Raw genomic sequence first — 25,164 nt, 5'->3', positions numbered from 1 at the left:
CTAATGCTGCAAGCTTTTAATCTATTTCTTCATGTAGCGGTGACCCCCAACCAGAAAATTGTTTTCACTGTTATCTTTGTAACTGTAATTGTGTTACTGCTATGAATTGTAATGTAAATATCTGTGTTTTCTGATGGTCTGTGAAAGGGTCATTTTTTTTTTTAACTTCAGGGGGTCACCACCCACAGGTTGAGAACAACTGCTCTTGATGGATTATTAGTTGGATGTTTAATTAATGTAATACTATAAAAAATATCTGCTATGCCATATTGTTTCTATAGCATACCAATAAGAGTGAGCATTTTGCATATGTTCATTATGGCTTAAGCCATCACAGATCTAACTAAATTTCCTTCCATTAGTAGTTGAATGCATAAATGCAAAAACCACAGATATGGAGGGTCATCCATATTTGATAAGATTTCTTGTCACTTCATTTTTTTCTACCCATATTTCTTTGATCATGCACATTGTTCGTGAAAAACATTCATTTAAAATAGAAGTTTGGCTACTATGACATAAACATTTTTTGCCTTTAATGCAAGGGCCAGAGATCAACACTAGTTTCTCTCCTTAAAATGCTCCCCAGGTGCTTGTCCTCCTGTTGATATGTACTAGATTTACTAGATCTTTTCCCTTGTTGACTTTTGTGTTCATCAAATCCTTGCATCGTCTCCCTGCTTTCCCAAATGTATTTGAATTAAGAAGGATCATATCTCCCACTTCTCCTGACTTAAGCTTAATTCCACCAGCAGGGCCATCTGTGACAATGGCTGTACCCCCACCAGAGGAATAGCCTTTTGGGGTCTCACTGCTGATTCAGTTTCTATGATACAAATTATCTCCCTTAATGTGGTTAGAGCTGCATTGACACAGGGGTTCATTAGGACACCCATTTGCTGGCAATCCAATTTCAAATTAAATACACTTTGTTGTAAATTTTATTACTTTTAAACTACTGTATCTATTGTCTTTAATGGCCCTATTATACAGTTATGAAGGTAAACAGATTTCATTAGTAAACATCAAACATCCCATGTTAACCACAGTGAGATGGCTTCCCCCGGTTTCTTTCTTTGTTCACTTGGTCAGAATTGCAAGGCATTCAGAAATATTCTAAAAATTTAATCTGAATAATTACATGCTACATTCACCATTATCATCTGAAAGAAAACAACAAAAATAAATGAATAAATAAATAAATAAAAGAAAATGTGGTCCCTGGTAACAAGCCGACTATTCGTTTTTCTATTTAATGGTTTTCTAAAAATCATTTCCTTTAAGTTAAACGGAAATAAGTACAAGGGAGCAGGTACCCAGATGCAATGTTGACTTGAGCTCCTGTAAAGCAATTGTAGTCAAGGTCAGAAGCCAAGAGAAGGCACGAGATCCTGCCTGCCTTAAGTCCTGTGGAGATGTAAATGCAAATGGCTTCCATGGGCTCATAGGGCGCTACTGGGCACTGTGTCCTTGTTGGAGTAGATGTAGCCTTGTTGGAGGAAGTGTGTCCCTGGGGATGGATGGGCTTTGGACTTCAGAAGCTCAAGCCAGGCCCAGTGGAGCTCCCTCTTCCTGCTGCCCCTGGATCTAGATGTAGAACTCTCATGCTCCTTCTCTAGCTCCATGTTCTCCGTGTGATGCCATGCTTCCTGCCATGATGATAACAGACTAATTCTCTGAAATGGCAAACCAGGCCCAACTAAATGTTTTCCTTTGTAAGGGTTGCTATGATTATGGTATCTCTCTACAGCAATAAAACCATAACTAAGACAAGTCCTAAGTAGATCACCATTCCTGTCTTATCCTGTAATGGAGCATCATTAACTTATGATAATGAAGGCACAGTCTATATACACAGGAGGGCAAGTTCTAGGCCAAGACCCTCTCAGGTATTAAAACCAGAGATGCTCAAGAACCTTATTTACAACTTTGTGCTATTTGCATGGAGCAGACACACACAGGCTTACTTATATGTGACTTACAATATTGACTATAATGCAAAATCTAGGCAAATGGTTTTTGTGCTGTGTTGTTTAGGGAAGTGACAAATGGAGAGGGGGGACAGACAGCTATATATCTTCAGTATATATGTTGGGTCTATTTTTTTTAACAAATACTTCCTTTTTATTACGATTTATTTCATTTTAAATTGTGTGTGTGTGTGTGTGTGTGTGTGTATGGGTGAGTATGTGTGAGTGTAGAATTCCTAGAGCCCAGGAGAAGGTATAAGATCACCTAAAGCTTGAGTTACAGATGATTCTGAGACATACAACATGGTTAATGGGGACTAAACCTAAGCCTTCTCTGTGAGAGTAGTGTAGCATTTGCTCTTGACCATTGAGGCATCTTTCCAGCTCCTATGCTTTCTAAGGCTGCTTGAGTCTGTGAATATGTGTTCTAGTAGTCACACAATTCTAGCTGTATATGTGTTCAACTGTGTATTATCAAAAGTCCCCCACCCACCTACAGACTATATGTAACCTCTGCACAATACGGGCTTCTAATCTTCATGTCTAGAGGGTTAAATCATTCATTTTTTTTAATACAAAGTTAAACTGATAGTATATATATTATTTTCTAACTTCTATTTTCTGCTATGTACATTGTATGCATTTTTTTTACTACAACTAGATTTTTTTAGGCATCTTTAGTGTTTAATTCTGTCTACCACAATTTATTTAAATTGTCACTTATTGTTGGCTATTTAAGCTAGTTCCTATTTTTGCTGTTGCAAGTTAGCCTGGAATTATGTCTCTTACATATAAGGTCTTTTGGACTACCCTGGCAATTTCCGTAGTACAAAGTCCTATCATTAGAAACACTAGGCATGGAAGGGATGCTATTCCATTCTCTACTGGCCTTTATTTGAGCAGAGAAATGACACTGTAGTGATCTATAATCCTTAATGCACAGCTAGTGTCTCAGACACTATGTAGTCTTCACAGGGATGCAGACCCCACTCTGCTGGTTATCCTATTTGCACTGCAGTCAGAGCACATGCAGTAAAGAGGCTGACAGCACCTATGCACCACAACAGTCTGCTCAGCATAACCACTATTGATATTTTTAACCAGGTAATTTTGTGTGGTGGAGGCTGCTCAGCACACTACTGGGCTATTTAGTGGAACACTGTCCTCAACCCACTGAATACTCCTGGACAACCTAACTAATGCCAATTTCTATAATCTACATGTTAACAGATGTTGCCAAATGTTCCCTACGGATGACACTGACCCTTGATGAGAACCACTACTGTTCTCAGTATGGTGTAACATTGAGTGTTCGGCGTGCTCAGAGAAACTTTCAGATGTACTCTATTTCTGACCTCAGTTAACCCACAGGATACTCAATGTGGGGTTAGCATTTCTGCCTCACTGGCGGGCAACCGATGCTGAAGTATACTGGCAGCCTTGTGAAAAGACCTACAGGACAGGCAAACACTATGAGACTATCCCAGCTGAATTCTTACTCTTAACACATACTTGCTCTGGCTACAGTGTCATGAAGTGACCATCTTCCAACATCTTGGAGATGAAGAATAGTGACCTATCCCAAGGTGGATATGAGGACATAGTTTCCAAAATCCAGACCTTCTAGTTGAATCAACCTACAGGTGTCTATCACCTGCAACTCACCCATACCATACTTAATTCATAAACACACACACACACACACACACACACACACACACACACACACACACACACACACCAAGACACAAACTCTTAACATTAAGGAACATACTTCTCAAATGGCTTTTCCTTCTTTAAACATGACATGTGAATGTTCTGGCTGAGTCCTTTCCTTTCAAATTTCAAATCCTGTGTAGAAGAAGAGGGAAATAAAAGCAAAATTATAAATCTATTTAGCACATGCCTGAAGTATCTATGGAGCAACTGGGCTCACACTAAGACCAGAATATGCCAATTCTCCAAAGTATGATTCTCTCTGACAAATAAGAACAATGGAATTTTACCTATGGTAGCTACATTTTTATAAAACTGATTTTCTTCACTCATTTAATTACTGCCCAGGAAGGTACAGGGAGTAATATAGTCAAAAGAGGACAAACAGATGATGGATACATACATGGATTCCCTTGTCTTTTTCTACCTATTAACCAAGCTCTAATCCATCATCCTCCATGCATCAGCCATGCCTTTTTTACATTCCCCCCAAACATGGTATCACCTGGTTTTATAACATACCTGGACATGTGACTAAAAATATATAGAACACAGTGTTTTAGTCATGGGCTACATCATCTAACCCAGACCATTTTGGAAGCAAAAAGGAAAACAATTACAATAGAACAACAAGTCTCACTTGAGCCTATGTACACTAGGACATGCAGAAGCCTTATTAATACCTATGTAGATACACTAATATAATTCACCTGGGCATACTCTACAAGGGGGAGGGAGAGCTGGACACAGGTGTGAGTTTGTGGCTAGGATCACAGGTTCATGCACCTGTGAAATCCAGATGTTACATGCTCTTTCATGAAGTCTAAACATCTGGAAATGAGTCCCCATAACTCTGCACCTTTCTCGTCTACACTCCTGCTACACAGGAGATGAGCTAAAGATGGCAGGTCCAATGATATATATGTATGCAAAGGTCACCTTGGAATCCATTATTTTATATAATTAAAATCAGGTTACATATTCAATAAATGTATGAAATTCAGAAGTCTATAAATTGTTAATAGAGATAAGAGACTTCATCGGAATCATAAACAGCATATATATGTATGTATATATGTATGTGTATATGATATATATACAAATATATACATATGTATATGTGTATGTGTGTGTATCCTAAGTCATTTTTTTCTTCCTCCCCTTCTGTCTCTCCCTCTTCCCATGTAAAAAATTCCCAAGTCTACACAGCAATTCATCTGTACATTAAAATTCCATATATCAGATGTTTAAATTCTCAGTGTCAAAATTAAATCATTAAATATTAAAATGGCCTTTGAATTCACTGTCAGATCTTCAATGTCTTCAATTAAAATAAATATTTACATTAGTCACCAATTTGCATGAAATATTTTCTATAGTCATTAAAGCATTTAACTTTTTTCCATAAGAATTGTACATATTTAAGTGTGTACTTGTCATTAATTTTGACATATTAAACCTTTATGTATCAATCATGTATATATATTATTCTTGTATGTGACAAATCTATGTGTGTGCAGTATAATTAATAACTCTACTGTGGTCATTGAAATGAATACCATTGAATTAAATCTAAAGTTAAAGTTTTGAGTAATGCAAAAAAATAAAATACTATTCTTTAATTTTTATATATTTTTGAGATTAAAATATAATTATACCCTTTCTCTTTCCCTTTCCTCACTCCAGACCTTCTCATATACACTTCCTTGCTTGCTTTCAAAGTAATGATTACTTTTCCATTAGTTGTTATATACATATGTGTATGCACGCACACACACACACATGCACATACACACACATTCTTAAATACATAAGTACAACCTGTTCAGTCTGTATAATGCTACCTGTATGTATGTTTTCAGAGATAATATTTGGTATTGCACGAGCAATTTGTGTGCTCTTCCTGGATAAGACTATTTCTCCCTCACTCAGCATTCCTGAGTTGCCTGTACTTCTTTGTGCAGGATTGAAGCTTCCTGGGCTTTGCCCAACCATATTAGTATGTCTATTGGTATCATCCTTGTTCTACTGTTTAGACAGGCATGTTGGTGAGACTCTGTAAGTGTAGCTTCTGGCATTCTGAGCAAACATAATCTCATAGGGAACTGCCTGTTCCTCTGGCTCTCACAATCTTCTTGCCCCCTCTTCGCACTGATCCCTGAGCCTTAGATACAGCAGTTGTAGTGTTGATGTTTCCACTGGGACTGGGCTCTACAACTCTGCATTTTGTTTGGTTTCTAGAATGCATTTGAGGGGTATAATCTTACTAAAAATTAAGAATGTTAGAATGGCTAAGATTGATAACACAAGTGACAGCTCATACCAATGAGGGTGTGGAATAAAGGGAACACTCCTCCATTGCTAGCAGAAGTGCAAACTCATAATTCACTATGTAAATCAGTGTGGCAGTTCCTCACAAAATAGGAATATATCTACCACAAGATCCAGCTATACCACACTTAGGCATACACCCAAAGGACACTTCATTCTAACTACAAGGACACTTGCTCAACCATGTTCACTGTGGCTCTATTAATAATAGTTAGAATTTGGGAAAAACCTAGGTGTCTTTCAACAGATGAATAGATAAATAAAATGTAGTACATTTACACAGTGGAGTATTAATCAGCTGTTTAAAACAAGATATGAAATTTGCAGGCAAATGGATGGATGGAATCAGAAAACTCATCCTAAGTGAGGTAAGATAGACCCACAAAGATAAATATGATGTGTATTTACTTTTATGTGAATATTAGCCATTAAGTAAATGATAAACAAGCTACAGTTTATAGGTCCATAAAGATATAGAGGAAGGGACTCTAGGGATGTGGATCTCCCTGGAAGGGGGAAATAGAATCGATTTTATGGGTAGACTGGGGACTTAAGGGAACAAATGGTAGAACCAAGTGAGGACTGGAAGGGGAGATGGACTTGAAGGAAGAAATATGGGGAGAGACAACTAGATTTGAGGGGTATCTGAGGGTTGTTATGGAAGCCTAGAGCAGAGAAAACTTCCTAAAATATATGAAAATGATCCTAATGAAGTCTCAAAACAATGGGGGAGATGAAGTTCCAACTGGCCATCTCTTGTCACCAATGAAATTTCTAATACCAGGACTAGGTTACACCCAATTGAGTTGTTGGTAAAAATGAACTCATGGAAATCCTCAAGGAATTTAGACTGTTTCCAAGACAATAGGTTTCTCTCCACAAACTGACAGCAGGGCCCCATTGCTGAACACAACCATACAACTCATTGAACATGGAAATATTGAGCTGGTCCCTAAAAAGAGTCTTCACCCCTACATCCCATTGTCTTTGATACAGGAATATACTCCACATGCTGTCAAACGAGAAATGCAAACACTCAAGCCAGGCCCCATACCTTTATCTATAATGATGTACTACTACCTGCAAGATATGCTAGGGCAATGGTGACACAAATATTGTGGAAGTACCAACTAATAACTAATCTGACTTAAGGCCTACTTCCTGGGATGGAACCAATTTCTGACACACCTTAGGTGACCAAAAACCAGAGACTAGATAGTAGTATGAATAATAAAGGCCCAGAAACAGATATTATGGTTAAAGCTGAAGATCAGACAAACAAAGTGGCCCAGCCACCAGAAGTTTTCACCTCTACCAGTGCTCAGACTGAAGGGATGACCCACCAAACCTCAGACTTCTCTGCTCTCCACCAAAGCTCAGAATGCCTTCAGCCCTGGTCTCCTGCCTTATTTTCTTCTCTAGTGCTGGGATTAAAGGCACAGGATTACAAGTGCTGAGGTCACCTTTGTGTAAGCTCTGTTTCTCTTTTATACTGGATCAGTTTCTTTCATGTAACTCATGGTGGCCTTGAATTAACAAAGCTGTCTGCCTCTTTCTCCCAAGTATGGGGATTAAAGGTGTGGACCACCACTGCCTGGCCTCTATGGCTAGCTAGTGTGGCTAGGTTAGCACTCAGATCTTCAGGCAAGCTTTATTTGGTATACCATAAACAAAAATATCACCACATTACATAGCCCAGAGACCTAGAGTAAAACCAAATAAATACTGATCTTAAAAATATTGATAAAATGACTTCTAATGATACTCTGCTATACTTACAAATCAGTAGCTTGTTCACTCACTCATCAGTGAAGCTCCTTTGTGCAGTATATAAAAACAAAGAAACCCACATCCAGAATTTATATATATATATATATATATATATATATATGTATGTATGTGTGTATGTGTGTGTGTATATATATATATACACACACACAGAGAAAGAAAGAGAGAGAGAGAGAGAGAGAGAGACTTTGGATCATTCAACTCTAAATGGAATGTTGGCATCAAATCCCTCCTATCAGAGTTCAGGGAACACCACTGAAGAGGGGACAGAAAGAATGTAAGAGCCAGAAGGGATGGAGGACACCAGAAGAACAAGTCCATCAAAATCAACTGAGCAGAGCTCATATGAATTCGCAGAAACTGAAGCAGCAAGTTTGTTAGAAATCTATTAATAGCAGAATCATGGAGCTCCAGGTTCAGTGAGAAACCTTTTCTCAAAAAAATAATATAGAGAGTAATTGAGGTCAATGTTGGCCTCCATGTGACAGCTACCTATCTACATACCGCCCATACACATGGGTACCCAAAGACGTCTCATACAAAAGAAGAAAGACAATGTCAAAGTAAAAACAAGGGTTTTTGTAATCTAAACTTTATATCAGCTTCTCAGATAAAAATACAGAAGTCTTCTGCCCTTCATCTTGCTCCTAATTTGCACTATAAACTTGGCTAGAAATAGGTAAGCAATAATGATGTTATTGTAAAGATGAACTTATTTGCATATCCCTCATCCAAATTAATTAGCCCATCATTCAGCATCAACTTAGCATCTTCTGAAGTCTCAGGGCAAGGACAAATTATAGATAAATAATTTGCTACAATTTAATGCAAATGACCAAACAAGCTCCCATCTCCATCTGAAACCTTAAGATCACAGTCTTTACTATCAATCATCTTAGCATTCTAGTCATCTGAGTTATTCATTAAGCTTAAGTCATATCCATCTATAGATTTTCTCTCCTGTATCTCTCAATGTTTCAAATTTCTTACACAAACTACTCATAACACTTTTGAATTTTTTTCAGAAATACAGCCAAAACACCACCACCATTGGTGCCAATTTTCTTGGCCAGTCAGACTTTCTGTCACTGTGACAACATAGCATAAGCACCATAAGGAGACTATTTACTTTGGCTTACAGTCTGGTGGGGATGGTATGTCATCCCAGAGAAGTTCACTTCATAGCATCCAAGGCTTGGCTTAAATCACAGTTTTGGAGTTGTAAAGGCCAACATCTCTTCAGCCTCTAGCAAGACTTCTATTAACTATATTACATGGCAGGGAATAGGAAAGGTCAACATCCAAATGCAGAAATGTCCATGACAGTAGGACAGATAGGCTTTCTTACAACCTACTTTTACAGGACTACCCTAGTCTCAGAAGAACATAAACTCAAATGCATAACCCTAGATTCAGCCCTAATCCACCCCTGGGATGTTACCCCATGCTCTAATTTCATATCTCAGAGGCTTCACCTCTAACCAGAATCTGAACCCAGTATCCTGCACACAAACCTTTGGGATTTTAGTAGAACAACACCCTAATTACAGTAGGTATTTATCAGCACATACAGGAATATGCAAAAATATATAGGTCAAGAAAATACATAATTGTAATGTATAATCAGATACAAAAATAGTAACTTGGGGTGGCACAGAGATGTGTAAAACCTAAGGATTGATGAGAACATTATATAATAAGTGCATGAAACTGCATTCCTGACAGATTCTCCGAACTTATTGAATCTTTAAGCTATTTTAAAAGAACTGCTTTATGGGACATACCTTAGAGCCCAAAGGGGGAAAATATGTTTCTAATGTTAAACATAAAGTCACGCTTTCTGCCTTTCAACTAAATAATGTAACTACCAATGACCTAATGCCATCCGAACGGTTTCTCCACATATCCTGTCATTTTTTTTTTTTTATAGAAACAGTATCAGGGAAAACAAAATGAAATATTCAAAGATGAATAATTGCTTCCAGGAGGAAGCAGTGGTACAGCGTGTCTATAGGATGTCTGCGGCCCAGCTAATCCAGTCAGGATGTCAGGCCAGCTTTCTGGACAGAAGAACAGCTGCAATATATGCTTCTGGCTGGGTACTGCTAGACAAACATGTGGTAAAGGCTATTTAAGGGAAAACTGGTGAAGTTGGAGCACAAACTGAATGTTACATAAAATGACTATGAATTTTATTAACTATATTGATGTTATTTGGGTTGCATTCTGATGCATAATGAAGTCTAAGCTTTTGGGTTTACTCTGCATGCTTGTTACAAAACTAACAGCCATTCCTGAGTTTCCCCCTCCTCTGAGAATACCCAGAAGTTTCTTATTAAGCAGCTACAGGGACCTCCTCCACAGGCCAGCAGTAGAACCAGTTAGGGGAAATGGGAACCAGGCAGAGGAATATAAATATTTTATTTTCAACTTAACCTTTGGGAATATTTTTTTTAATAAGGTAGAGTATTTGGGCATGGAATATTCAGTCAGGCACTGACGTATTTTTACATCACAACCCTCACTCTGCAGTTCAGCATCTTTGCTCCAATTATGTTTTGTTTTTCTTCCTGTATATTCCTCTAATATGGTCATACTTCATCAATTCTCTGTTCTAAATTGTGACACCGCCCCCCACCCAAAAGGAAAGCCCTGAACCTATTTGTGCCTTTGGAATACTGTGTGTGCCTGTTTCTATTTCATTTTTGTTTGAGATAGGGTCTTTAATTGTAGCCGGACATATCTTCTGCCTCAGTTCCCTAAACTGGGATTACAAGCATGTACCACCATGTTCTCTCTAGAATATTTTTTAAAACATAAATTTCATGAAAAAAGAATTAAATACCACAGTCTTGAATATATGTCTTGCAAACACATTTTATCGATAGATACTACCTTCTTTCAAAGTGAATGAAAAATTAGACATGGGGGAAAAGCCATCACAAAGGTCACCAAGATGCCATAACAAAGTCCCACAACCCAAGCAAAACTGCTATAGTTGCAATTTCCTACTGAGTAATGCAATGGGATATAATGGGATATAACTACGACTGGCCATTTCCTTACCCAAACTAGGAAAAGATGTCAGAGATTCTGGATTTAAGATTCTTTACAAAAATTACCCATAAACATATATAAGATATGATTTTTAACTGGAAATGATAAAATACAAATTATTCACTTCATTTCACAAACTTTCTTCCTTTCAAAACACAAGTGATCAATATTGGTTATGCATATTCAGCTTAGGGATAGTAAAGGGGTAACAACACTATACATTTAAAAGACAATTTTTAGGTTTTTCTGTCTACTAAAATAGGTAAAAATGAGGAAAGTATATAAGGGAGCTTTATTGACATTTATTAATTTTTGCTCTGAGAGCATCATATACATGGTAATTTTCAAGCATACTGATTATTAAATTTTAGCACTATGTATACCCTTATCCTGAAGTTATTCATCTTAAAGAAGACTTCATATTTCTATTTTAATAATGAATGTGGATATCTGTTAGGGATGAGAAAATTCATAGCCCACATTACTATTATAAACTATTGAAAGGTTCATTACAGAACAAAAATCATCAGGAAGTTTCTTGCAATAATAAAACTAAAACACATATATCAACAGAGGAATCAACATATATTATTCCAAATAACAATAAAGATACTTCATAAATTATTTCAGAGAGCCAAGTTAAACCCAGAGAAGTTGTCCTCAACCTGTGGGTCACAACTTCTTTGAGGGTCAAAGGACCCTTTCACTGGAGTCTCATATCATATATCCTACATAACATATATTTACATTATGGTTCCTGACATTAGAAAAATTACAGTGAAGAAGTAACAACAAACATAATTTTATAGTTGGGGGGGTCATCACAACCTGAGGAACTATATCAAGCAGTTAGAGCACTGGGAAGGTTGAAAACCACTTCCATGGAGGGATCTGCTGGCATCTGAACCAGATAGACAAGAATCTTTTTAAGAAATCAGAATGTTATACCTACCACCACTGCTTAGTCATTAATTTTGCAAAAAAAATTATTTTTCAATTTAGATACTTAATAAATGATTTTTATTTGGCACTAATTTAACACATATACAAGTACTTATTGTGTAGAGAATGGAAAAAGTGTCTATTTATAGTTATGGTGTTATGGTGAAAGCAGAGCCACAAAAATATATTTGAGTAATGGTGTAGTATAATACAAGATCAAATGCTGAATTGGTAGGAGTTAATACATAATTAGGAATTTCCTGGCTAATGCAGATACTGGGTTATTATATATCTTAATAACTAATACTTTTATCATTCTACAATAATTTTTTAAACTTGATATACAATATAATGTGATACGAATTGGTTAAAATACTGATAAATTAGAAACTAGGTGAAATAGATGAGGTGGCATATTTCATAAGAGTTATTGTCATTCTTATTAGTTACCACTAAAACTTAATAGTGAGACTCTATTGCTAAAGACACCCCATGCCTAAGTCATAGAACAATGACAAATTAAGCTGGTCCTGGCCTCAAAGTTCATCCCTACTGTCTGGCTTTCACAATGCTGAAAGATGCTGTGTGTGCTACAGGAAGAGAAAAGCAATCAGCAATCTTACTCATCTGACAAACCTGTGAACTAAAATAGCAACCAGCCTGGCAGGTGTGCCTGTTGGCACAATCATAAAAGTAATAGTAAGGAAGTATCAAAGCACATTCTGATTGATTTGGGGCCTATTCTACAACACAGAACTCATGTTGTTGGCATGGCATGACATTGGAGCCAAGAACCTGTGACTAGATAGGTCATAGGTTCTGGAGGAGAACCTACTACTATTATTTGACCAAATGGGCATAGGATTAAACTGACACTTATTGACTTACTATTTAGACTCTTAGGTTAGTCTATCTCTCAATCTTCATCAGGGAAGCAACCTTTAGCAGTAGAAGCAATTAACACAGGAGCCCACAATGGGTGTGCATGAAGAGAATAAGAGACTGCTGAGTAGTTAGCCCTAAATGGGTTCTGCATATCACACTCCCTCAAGGATAAACTGAGCAAAGGCAGCAGAAAGACTGAAAGAGTCAAAGGGGTGTTTTCTGGACACAAGGCAGTTGCACAAATGAATGTAGCCATTGAAACAGCATGCACAATAAGCCTGAAAAAAATCTTGGAATGGAGGAGCAGGTTCCAAAGTACTTTTTTTCCCTGAAGAAGGAAAGATAAGGGAAAAGAGGAATGAACATATACAAAAAGTGTAAGAATTACTCCAGATTTCCTGTTTATGAAAAGATGTCTGTAGCATTGTTTACCTGTTTGCTATTAAAATCCATATGGTCATCTCAGATTCCAAGATGGCTACAGAATTAGCAGGAGCTAGGAGGAAATGTTAATGACTTTAATGAGCTTTGTACTTATAAGCATTTCCTTAGAACATGTTTAAAATGCTCATCTCAATGAGTTTTAATAAAATGAATGAATCTTTAAGGGTTCATTTGCCTTATTCAAGTAAAATATTGCTATATTAATATCTGAATACAAGGATTAAAAGATCATGATATCAAATGCTCTTTGGCCAACCTAGACCAGTAGAGGATGTCTCTGATATCTGCCTTCTTATTTCAGAACTTACCTTGGAGAGGGGAGCAGATGTATCTTTGAAATGTAATCAGTTACTTTAGCACCCACACCTAGTTGAGGAGTTATTGACAATAAATGTCTAGTAGGAGAAAATAATTTTTCTTTATGAACATGGCCCCTGAGAAGATACCCGTGCTCCAGTAGATCCTCACCCATGCATATTTCCACAATGTTAAATTAACTCAGAGGGTTTAACAAAACAAAACATGAAGCTGAGATGGAATGGTAGGGGAATGATGAGGGAGGAATTGAAGGAGCAGAAGTTGGGGACAGACTTGACTTTTTTTAAGGGAGAAAAGAAAGAGAGACAAGAAAGGAAGGGAGGGAGGAAAAGAGGGAAGGAGAGAGGTAAGGAGGGAGGGAGGCAAGGAATAGAAGTCAATATAAAAAGAAAATGAAGTTCAAAACAAGTTATACTTACAACTGACAAAATAGAGTTAAATCCAAAAAAAAAAAAAACCTATTAATCTCAAAATATTTTACATTGGTATGGGTTATGATTTATTGATATAAATTAAAAGTGATTTTTAGTTTTACTATGTTTCTACTTTTATTTGTGGTATTGTGTCCATGCAAGCTTTTTAAAATGTAATGTAGATTCCGGTGCCCTGCTCGGAGCTTCCTGAGGACTGGGGGCTGAGTTCAGGAGAGCCTGTCCCTGCAGACCAGCCTATCCAGAAGCCTGCATCCTAGTCTCACCTCCACTCACAGGAGGAGCTAAGCTTGGGCCTATTTCTGGGCTGCATTCCAGTGCCTTTCTTGGAGCCTCCTGAGGCCTGGGGCTGTGCACACTCAGGGAAGCACACCCAGGCAGACTAGTCTGTCCACAATCTGCCAGCTTCCATGTTTGGCCTCCATCATGGAAGGAGGCTGTCTTCTAGGTGCCCTGCTCCGAGCCTACTTAGGACTGAGGACTCCACACTGGGTAACCTGTCACAGCGGACCAGTTCATCCAGCATCTGCCAGAGACCTAGTCCCACCTCCACCCGTTGAAAGTGGAGACCAATCAGAGGCTTGGACCTGCTTGCATCCACCGGAAGAGAACCTTGGCCCAGTCACCAGGAGAGTGAGAGCCCACACTGGTATGCACTGGAAGAAGGGATGGGTAGACAACAGTATAAGAACACAGTCAACAACAGAAAGATCAATATGACACCCCCCAGAGTCTAGGGACTTCACACCAGCAAGACCTGAACATCCCAAAACAGAGGAAGAAGAGAATGACCCTAAAAACAACTTAATGAAGATGATAGAGACCCTAAAGGAAGAAATGAGAAAATCAAACCCCACACAGTATGAGGGAAGGCTAGGAATAGAAAAGCTGGGTAAAGGATCAGAAACTACAGATGCAGGCACAACCAACCAAATACAAGAGAGAATCTCAGGTGTTAAATATACACTAGGAGAAATAGATTTATCGACCAAAGAAAGTCTTAAGTCCAACAAATCCCTGACACAGACACAGACACAAACCCCAGGAAATATGTCAAAATGTCAAACCCAAGAATAATAGGTATAGAAGAAGGTGAAGAAAACCAACTCAAAGGTGCAGAAAATATATTCAACAAAATCATAGAAGAAAACTTTCCCAACCTAAAGAAAGACATACCAATGAAAGTACAAGAAACCTACTGAACACCAGAGTGGACCACAAAAGAAAAAAAAAATCACTTGCCACATAATAATCAAAACATCAAACATACAGAATAAAGAAATAATATTAAGATCAGCAAAGTAAAAAGGCCAAGTAACATATAAAGGCAAACCTATCAGAATTATACCTGGCTTCTCCATGAAAACTCTGAAGACCAGAATGTCCTGGATAGATATTCTAACAACACTAAGAAACCATGAATGCCAGCCAAGACTACTATATCCAGCAGAGCTTTCAATCACTATAAATGGAGAAACCAAAATATCCCATGAGAAAAAGAAAAACAGATTTAAACAATACTTATTAACTAATCCAGCTCTAGAGAAAGTTCTGAAAGGAAAATTCCAAGCCAAGGAAGTCAACTATACCCACAAAAATATAGGCAATAGATAATTCCACTTTACCAACAGCCAAAAAAGGGGGGTGGTAACCCACACATAATACCACCACCAATAACAAATTCAAAACTAACAAGAGTTAACAATCAATGGTCATCAATATCTCTCAATATTAATGGCCTTAATTCTCCTATAAAAACACATAGGCTAACAGAATGGATACAAAGACAGAATCCATCCTTCTGCTGCATACAAAAAAACACACTTCAAAGACAACTGTTACCTCAAAGTTAAGGGTTGAGAAAAGATTTTCCAAACAAATGGACGCAAGAAACAAGTGTGTGTAGCAATCCTAGGATCTAACAAATACGACTATAAACTAAAATAAATCAAAAGAGATAAAAGTAATTTCTTATTCATCACAGGAGAAATCCATCAAAATGAAGTCTCAATTCTGAATATGTGTTATGAGTAGGTTTTTCCTGCCTGTCTGGCCCCACCGCCATGCCAGCCTCAAATAACTCACAGAGACTCTGTATTTGATATAATGCTGTTGGCCAGGTACTAGTTTCTTATCGGCTAGCTCTGTCTTAATTATTAACCCATTTCTATTAATCTAAGCACTCCACGTGGTCTTATCTTACTGGAGAGAGGGGCTCCTGGTGTTCTGCTCTTTTTTTCCTCCATCTTGGATCCCCTCCTCACTACTTCCTCTCTTCTCCTTGTCTCCTAGTCCCACCTATCTTGCTTTCCTATTGGCCAACAGTGCTTTATTCATTAACCAATAAGAGAAACATATTTACAAAATGACATCTCCCATCAAACATGTATGCCCCAAATACAAAGGCACCCACATTTGTAAAAGAAACATTACTAAAACTCAAAGCACATAAAACTTTACACACTTATAGTGGGAAATTTCAACATCCCACTCTGAACACTAGACAGGTCCACCAGACAGAAACTTCACAAAGAAACAAACTAACAGAAGTTATGACCCAATTGGGTTTAACAAACATTTATAAAACATTCCATCAAAACACAAAAGAATATACTTTCTTCTCAGCACCACATGGAACCTTCTCCAAATTGGCCACATACTCAGCAATATAGCAAACTTCAATAGGTACAAAAAAAAAAAAAAAATGGAATAGTCCCCTGTATCTTATCAGGCCATAATGCTTTAAAGTTAGGATTCAACAACAACACAAATTGCAGAAACCCTACTAAGTCATGAAAATTGAACAATGCACAATTGCACCATTCCTTGGTCAAGGAGAAATAAAGAAATTAAAGACTTCCTAGAAGTGAAGACACAGCATACCCAAACTTATGGGACACTTTGAAAGCAGAGCTAAGAGGAAAGTTCATTGCACTAAGTGCCCACATGAAGAATCTGGAGATAGTCACATTAGAGAATTAACAGCACAACTAAAAACTCTAGAACAAAATGAAGCAAACTCACCCCAGAGGAATAGACACCAGGAAATAATCAAATTGAGGGCTGAAATCAATAAAGTAGAAACTAGGAAAACAATACAAAGAATCAATGTAACAATAAATTGGTTCTTTGAAAAAAATCAACAAGATAGATAAACCTTTATCCAAACTAACCCAAATGCAGTGAGAGAACATGCAAAGTAACAAAATCACAAATGGAAATGCAGACATAACAACAGACAGTGAGGAAATCCAGAGAATTTTCAGGTCATACTTTGAAAACCTGTACTCCACAAAATTCAAAATGGGAATGGACAATTTTCTGAATAGATATCACTTACCAAAATTAAATCAAGAACAGATAAGCAATTTAAATAGAACTACAACCCCTAATGAAATAGAAGCAGTCATCCAAATCTTCCAACCAAAGAAAGCCAGGGCCAGATGGTTTCAGTGCAGAATTCTACCAGAATTTCAAAGAAGAGCTAATACCAATACTTCTCAAAGGAGTATTGCCAAACTCTTTTTATGAAGCTACAATTACCTTAGTACCCAGGCAACACAAAGATACAACTAACAAAGAGAACTATAGATCAATGTCCCTCATGAACATTGATGCAAAAATACTGGCAAATCAAATTCAAGAACTCATCAGAGAACTCATCCGCCATGACCAAGGAAGCTTCATCGCAATTATGCAGGGATGGTTCAACATATGAAAATCTACCAATGTATTCCATCATATAAACAAACTGAAAAAGAAAAACCTCAACATAAATCCAGCCACACTAAACCTCTTAGAAGAGAAAGTAAGAGGTATCCTTGAATGAATAGGCACTAGGGAAATGCCCAGAAATATACAAGGATGCTAACAATCTAAGCAATAGTGGAGAGGCTACCTTAAATGCCCTTCCCTGATAATGAGATTGATGACTATCCCATCCTAGAGCCTTCATCTAGTAACTGATGGAAGCAGAAGCAGACACCCACAGCTAACACTGAGCCGAACTCCTAGAATCCAGTTGCAGAGAAGGAGGAGTGATGAGCAAAGGTGTCAATACCAGGCTGGAGAAACCTACAGAAACTGCTGACCTGAACAAGGGGGAACACATGGACTCTAGTCTGACAGCTGGGAAAGCAGCATAGGACAGACCTAGACTCCCCAAACGTGGGTGTTATTTAATAGGACTGGGCAGTCTATGGGGCCTCTGTTAATGGATCAGTATTTATCCATAGTATATATAAATGGACTCTATATTCCATATAGAGGGATACTCCCTCAGCCTAGACACATGGAGGAAGGCCTAGGCCCTGCTCCAAATAATATGACAAGCTTTGAAGATTCCCTATGGAAGTCTGCTCCCTGTGGCGCTGAAAAGAGGTGGGATGGGGTTTGGTTTGGGGAACAGGGGAGAAAGGGAGGGTTTGGGAACTGGGATTGATATGTAAAACAAGCTTGTTTCCAATTTAAATTTTAAAAAATTATCAAAAATAAAGAAAGAAAGGGAAAAGAAAGAAAAGAAGGGAAAAGAAAAAGAAAGAAAAGCCCATGGGATCAGTAAGCACATCTTTGGTGAGTCCACACTGGTGATCCCCAAACAAGTAGATCTTCTGGCCTAGGTTTACTCCATGGTGTCTCAAAGTCTGGAAAGAGTATTGGATTGTGAAAGGGTGGAAATGTGAGAGGTAAGGTCTGGTTGCAGTCATCACATCACTAGAAACATGCCCTTGGAGCTATATCTTGATGGTTCCCTTCCTATTACTGCTTGCTGTACTTCCTGTCAGCCATGGTGTGAGCCACAGTACCCTACCATGCCTTCCTCACCAGAACAGAATTAAAATAAACAACCTCTCCTTTTAGTGGCTTTCTTGAGTATTCACAATACTGCAACATAAAAATCTGGCTGAAATATTCTCTACAACAATGGTTCTCACCCTTCCTGATGCTGCAATCCTTTAATATTGCTCCTCGTGTTGTGGTGACCCCCCAACCATAAATTTATTTTTGTTGCCACTTAATAACTGTAATTTTGTTACTGTTATGAATCACAATGCAAATTTCTGATATCTCCAATGCTCGTAAGTGACCCCTATGAAAGAGTCATTGAAGCTGAGGGGTCATGACCCACAGGTTGAAAACTACTGCTCACCATAGCCATGCCTACCCTAGTTTCTACTGAGCAAGTCTTCATACCTTAGCAACCTAGCAAGAGCCACTCTGAGCTCTAATTTAGGTTGCTTCCAGGTTCTGGCTCTTACAAATAATGCTTCTATGAACACAGCTGAACAGATATCCGTGTTGTATGAATGTGCATCTTTTGGGTACATGCACAAAATCAGTAGCTTTTCCACTGCCAACAACAAAGATATGGAGAAAGAAAATAGGAAAGCAACCCAATCCACAGTAAACTAAAAAATACATATGAGAATAAACCTGAAGAAGGAGATGAACAACCTCTGCAATTAAAGCTTTAACAGCTAAAGAAAGAAAGTAAAGACCTAGAAGGTAGAGATAGAATATCTCGTGTTCTAGGACTTGTAAAATTAATATTGTGAACTATTTCTGGAAGCCATCTGCATACAGAGGCATATAGACCTGGAATACCCACAGAAATTCTAGGTGGAAAGAACAATGTTTCAAATCCTTCATTCCAAACCATATTGGAGATGAGGCAATTTAAGTATCATGGTACTGAGAACTGGATTCAAGAACCCACAATGCTATATGAGCAAGAGTGATAATAGTCAAAGTTGTTCAGTTATTACGGAAAGTCATAATTGCTGTATATGCTGGAAGAAAAATAAAATGACATTGTCTGAGATAAAGAAGGAAGAAAGGGGCAAGAAAAGTGAATGCCCTCTACAAGAGCAAACTCAAAAACTATGTCCTGGGTGTATGGGAAGGGTATTAGCTTAGATACATTTTCCTAAGTGTATTTTTAAAGACCATCCCTCTCCTGTAAAATTAATTTTGTATTCCTTTCTTTTTGAAGATCTAACTGAACTTAATCAGCTCTTGAGACAACATGTGTTGGTTAATTTTAATTGTCAACTTGACACAACCTAGAATCACCTTGAATGAGAATCTCATGGGGAAGTAAGTGTCTAGTATAGTAGGCTTCCTTGCACAGCTAGTCCCCAAATCATGACATACAGACTTACTATTAATTATGAATGCTTGGCCTTAGCTTAGGCTTGTTTATAGCTAGCTTTTTTTTAACTTAAATTAACCCAGTTTTATTAATCTATGTGTTGCCTGGAGCCATGTTCAACTCATGTATGTACTACCCATCTTGCTTCCTCTCTGGCTGGCTGGCTGAACCCTGGCTGACTGGCCCCTGACTGGTTGGCTGGTTCCCCATTTTCTCTGCCTGCCAGCTCTGCCTATCCATCTTCTGTCTAGCTATTGACCATTCAGCTTTACATCCTTACACAGTTAAACAAATGCAACATATCTCAACATAGTTAAACAATAAGTCTGCAACATAAACACAGTACATCTTTATATAGATAAACAAATATTCTATTCCACAATAGTCTAGATTAGGGTTGGCCTGTGTGAATGAGATCCACCTTTGAGAAATTTTCTGAGTTAGGTCAACTGAGATGGGAAGACCTATCCTGAATGTGGATGGGACTATTTCATGAGCTAGGCTAAATAAAAGAAAGTCAGCTGAGTTTTGAATTTATCATACTTCCTATTGTTTAGCTACATCTCACAGGGATTTATTTCACAGGGATAGATGTGTGCTTCCTCACTTGCTTCATTGGGATTTTCTGAGGTTAGATCTATTGCTTTCTTTTGTGGTTTGAATTACTCCTTGGGGGACCTGAAGCAAGTGACTTAACACCATCATTGAAGTTGCTTTCCTAACTGTGAGGGGTCATTTGTGCATATTATAGCATAAGCTATGAATCTACTAAGATAAAAAGTACTTAAGTAGTTCATGACAATTGCTCATTAATAAATACCCATGCCTAATTTAATTATGAATCATTATCATCACCTATAATTCCCTGCTAATATTGGGTAGTAGTGTTTTTTTGTTTTTAGTAGCAATGTTTTAAATTACTATACTATGTATTTATTTTCACACATTAAAGTGAGGCAACTTAAGAAAGAAATCATGAATGAATGAATGAAGGAAGGAAGGAAGGAAGGAAGGAAGGAAGAAAACTTTTTCAACTAGTTTCAGTACTTAAGTATCATATCATCTCCACACTAGGACACTTGTCCCTTCTAGTCTATATTTATTTAGAGTTTCAGAAATGACAGACTTCTGGGAAAACAGACATTCATGGCAACTACGTGCATCTACAGCTTCAAATCTAAAAGGCAAAATTTCTTTCCACTGTGAAATTCATATCTTCTTAAGCAACAAGTGTTTCAACAGCTGTTTTTCAGGGGCTCAGCAATCCCTTCAAAGCAGTTAGGATATTTTGCTTCCCAGACTAACCTCTGTCACATGCTTATATTGGTCTAAAAGTCCTTAAAGTTTTTGCTGGAGTTATTTCTCTGATTACTTTGCTTTGGTTCAAACTTCTCACCAACCCTGGTTACAGATTTAAGAGAAATCAGCTTCCCCATGGCACATCACAGAACCAGGGCAACCGGAATCCAAATTCTTTAAGTCCCCAGAGCCAGTGTGCTCTCCTGCATGTGACACATCAAACATCCTAACAGCTCCACTTGAGGGACAAGCAAGTAAGACCAGGACAGAAGGTGTAAGCATGAAAACATCAGCTATTCAAATTATTTCAAACACTTTAAGATGGCTCACCACACTTGCCTTCCACATCATAATGAGCAAATGCAGGACCATCCTCACTGCAGTACAAACAAGAAAATCGAGCCACCAAGAAGCCAAATTCTTGACCAAGATCACACAATTAGAACAAGATGTCATAAGATTCCCAGGCAAGAACGCCGTTTTATGACTTGGTGAATTATTTTCTTGTGCTTTTACCATGTGGCAGAGAGTTTTTCTGTCTTGCTTGCAATTTTTAAAACAATAAAGTAAACTGTCTTTGTTGTTTAACCTAAGGATAAAGCAAAAGCTGATACCCATATGCTTTTCTGTGTTTCTGGTTAAACTGCATAATTGAGAGAGGTGTCTCCTAAGTAGAAGCTCCTCTCCTACCAAAGCCAAGCCTATGACATCCCTGCCTTGCCAGAGGGTACAGTGAGACTGGAAAGGAATGGAATAATGCACTCATGCAAGGAATAGACCACACAGGAACTAACATGAACTTATGTGAATATATACTTCATTTAAAATGATCTCTGAGCCTTGGAAAAGGGAGTGTGATGTCCCATTTTGGGCTTAGAATTCTGAATTAAAAGCCAAAAGTGATCTTAATTTAAAATCCCAGAGTGGGGAGGGAAGTGAACACAAAGTCTTACCCCTACCTGAATACCTACTGGGAGCTAAGAGTTTCCAGGGGAAGAGACTCAGTTTTCTTTAATGGTTAGACCACTACCAGCAAGACCACTCTTGAGTGAGTGCATACACAATCAAGAATGTGTGGGTCACACAAATTTGACTTGATGCATTTATGAAATGAAGAAGAAAGAAGACATTAATTTTGTGGGTAGGAAAAAGAGATGAATCTAGAAGGAGCCAAAGTGGAGGACAGTTAACATTATCAAAATGCAAAATGTGAAATTCTCAAAGAACTAATAAAATGTTTTTTGCTATTTATTTTTAATTAGCTGGAACTAGCAAGATGCTTCAGCATGTAAAAGTCCCTGCAAGCAAGCCTAAGGACCTGGGTCTAATCCCAAGAACCTATATGCTGGGAGAATATCAATTACCAGAAGCTGTGCAACTTCCATGGGTTCTCCAATAATCACATATAATCTGTGGTAATTATTGCATGTGCACACACACATGCACATGTACACATGTGTGTATGTGCACACGCACATGTGCACACACACAGATACCTGTTGTTTTAAATTTTTAACTCAAATCCCCAGGCCAAGAATAGATAGATTAAATAGATGATAGATAGATAGATAGATAGATACATAGATAGATACATAGATAGATTAGATAGATAGATAGATAGATAGATAGATAGAGATAGATAGATTAGATTACATAGATTGCAATATCAAGTTCATCTTTTCTCATCAATCCATGGCTACTGTGCTGCCTCTGTATCCCCTACTTTCCCCTCTACAATTAGTTATTCCTGAATTCTTCTACCTACATAAACCCCAGGTGTTGAGATAACCTCAATAGTCCAAACCTTCTGGATAGTTCTGAAAGCCAGTAAACTTCCTCCTGCTGCCTGAACTACATTTACAATGGGCTTTGAGATTCCTTCCTGCTATGTCAACACTCATCATATAATTAGTCCAACATAAAGGAAAAAAGATCCAAAGATTTCCCTCAATATTTCATTACCTCTTCTACAGTGCAAAATAAAAATGAAAATTCTATCTTCCTACCATCTCTTACTCTGATCATGGCTTAACTGAATGTATCTTGATCTTTTATTAGTTTTCTCCAAATAAAATAAATATTTACTTAATATGTGATATGTTACCCTGCTCCATAGACTTTAATTTATTTGAACCAGTTTCTGGTTTGCTGTGTTGTAAACTAATTGAAACTCACACCCTAACCCTTCTATGTTTTTGTTCTTTCATTCCAAGCACATTAGTACATGCAAAGACACTAAGTATAAAATATGATGTTAATCATTTTTAGTATATAATTCCTGAAAGTCTGATTTTCAATAAAAAAGATAACTAATTGCCAATACAGTAGTTCTACAAAGCTTAGAGCTAAAGGACCCAGGTTAGTGTTAGCAGGAGGGATCAATGAAAAGATTCCCTTGGAAAAAATGGAAAAGCACATTTATGTTAAGGAGGTTTATTGCTAGAACCATAAAGATCTGACAATTATTAAGGGATGAATGAAGGACAAAGGGCAGCTAAGTAGGAGGTCAAGTTGGAAAAGCTAACAAAGATGAGAAAACAAAAGTACTAAATGTATTTCAATGTTCTTCTGATTCTTGTTTGTGTTTCATTGTTCAATGATTTTTGCCTATTATGTGTTAGGCTCATAAAAGGACAAAAACAGGTTTATAATGGGAAAAATCCAATCATACTTTGACTCTAGAATGACAGTAGCGTCAGCCTGGAAGACGTAAGTCAGATTATACCACAGAGAGGTGGACAAAAAAAAGTGAGCATAGACAAACAGACAACAGTGCTAGAGAGAAGAAATTAGGGCTATGTGTGGCAGGGGATGTTGGAGATTAAATGGTTGGTTTGAGTAAGAAAGACAAAGAGGGACCACCTGGACCAAATGCAACCCACAAAGACATACACCCAATAGCCTGTCCTTTCCCATATCCTAATGTTTCCCTCCAAATAGCATCACCAGCCAGGGACAAAGCATCCAACATATGAGCCTATCAGAGGCATTTCATCTTTAAACCACAATATCCCATGCCTGTCCTCAAAGGATTATGGCTATTTTATAATGATAACTGCTGTGGGATATTTGTATACTGTGTGAGGATGTATTGCTGTGATTGATGTAATAAGAAGCTACATGTCCACTAGCTGGGCAGAAGAGTATAGGTGGGACTTCTGGGCAGAGAGAGAACTCTGGGAAGAAGAAAGGCAAAGTCACCAGCCAGACTGAGGAAACAGGGTGGGCAGTACAGAAATGAGGTAACAAACCACATGGAAGAATGTAGATTCTTAAAAATGGCTTAATTGAAGTTATAAGAACTAGTTAGGAATAAGCCTAAGTTAAGGCCAAGTTTTCATAATTAATAATAAGTCTCCATGTTATTATTTGGGGCTAGTGACAGAAAAGAAAGTCCAACTGTAGAAAAATATACTGACCAGGTAGACCAACAGATAAAGATGTTCACCACAAATCTGAAACCAATCCCTAGGACCCACATGGTAGGAGTAAATAACTTAGTCCTACAAATTTTCCTTGGATTTCAATACCAGTGCCGTGATGTGTTTACATGTATGTGCACGCACACACACACACACACACACACACACACCAATACATGTAAATTTAAAACTTCCAAACTCTTAACTGTTGCAGTATTTTTCAAAAGTTCTAATTCAAAGTATCTGCTCTGACCCACAACAAACTGTCAGTTGTGAGATCTTATAAAATCCAAAACACTTTATAAATTTCCTATATACAATAACAGTATAAACATTTCCATTCTAAAAGAGAGGAGTAAAAGAATAACAAGGAAAGACTACACCAAAGAAATACTGTAGCTCTCTGTAAG

The 25,164-nt window shown here is 37.7% G+C and overlaps 1 protein-coding gene across 1 annotated transcript in view; it reads right to left on the bottom strand.

The window, feature by feature from the left end:
• LOC127229305 (uncharacterized) overlaps window positions 1–25,164 on the bottom strand; it is a gene marked incomplete at its 5' end in the record, with an annotated part of 280,807 nt that overhangs the window by 200,756 nt on the left and 54,887 nt on the right. Inside the window, one exon of the mRNA XM_051194389.1 lies at window positions 3,744–3,821. Within this exon, the coding sequence (XP_051050346.1) occupies window positions 3,744–3,821 (78 nt within the window). The remainder of the gene's footprint in view (window positions 1–3,743; window positions 3,822–25,164) is intronic.

This window comes from Phodopus roborovskii, unplaced genomic scaffold (assembly GCF_943737965.1).
Source record: "Phodopus roborovskii unplaced genomic scaffold, PHOROB, whole genome shotgun sequence".
Classification (NCBI taxonomy): domain Eukaryota; kingdom Metazoa; phylum Chordata; class Mammalia; order Rodentia; family Cricetidae; genus Phodopus; species Phodopus roborovskii.
This window is presented reverse-complemented; position numbering and strand designations above follow the sequence as displayed.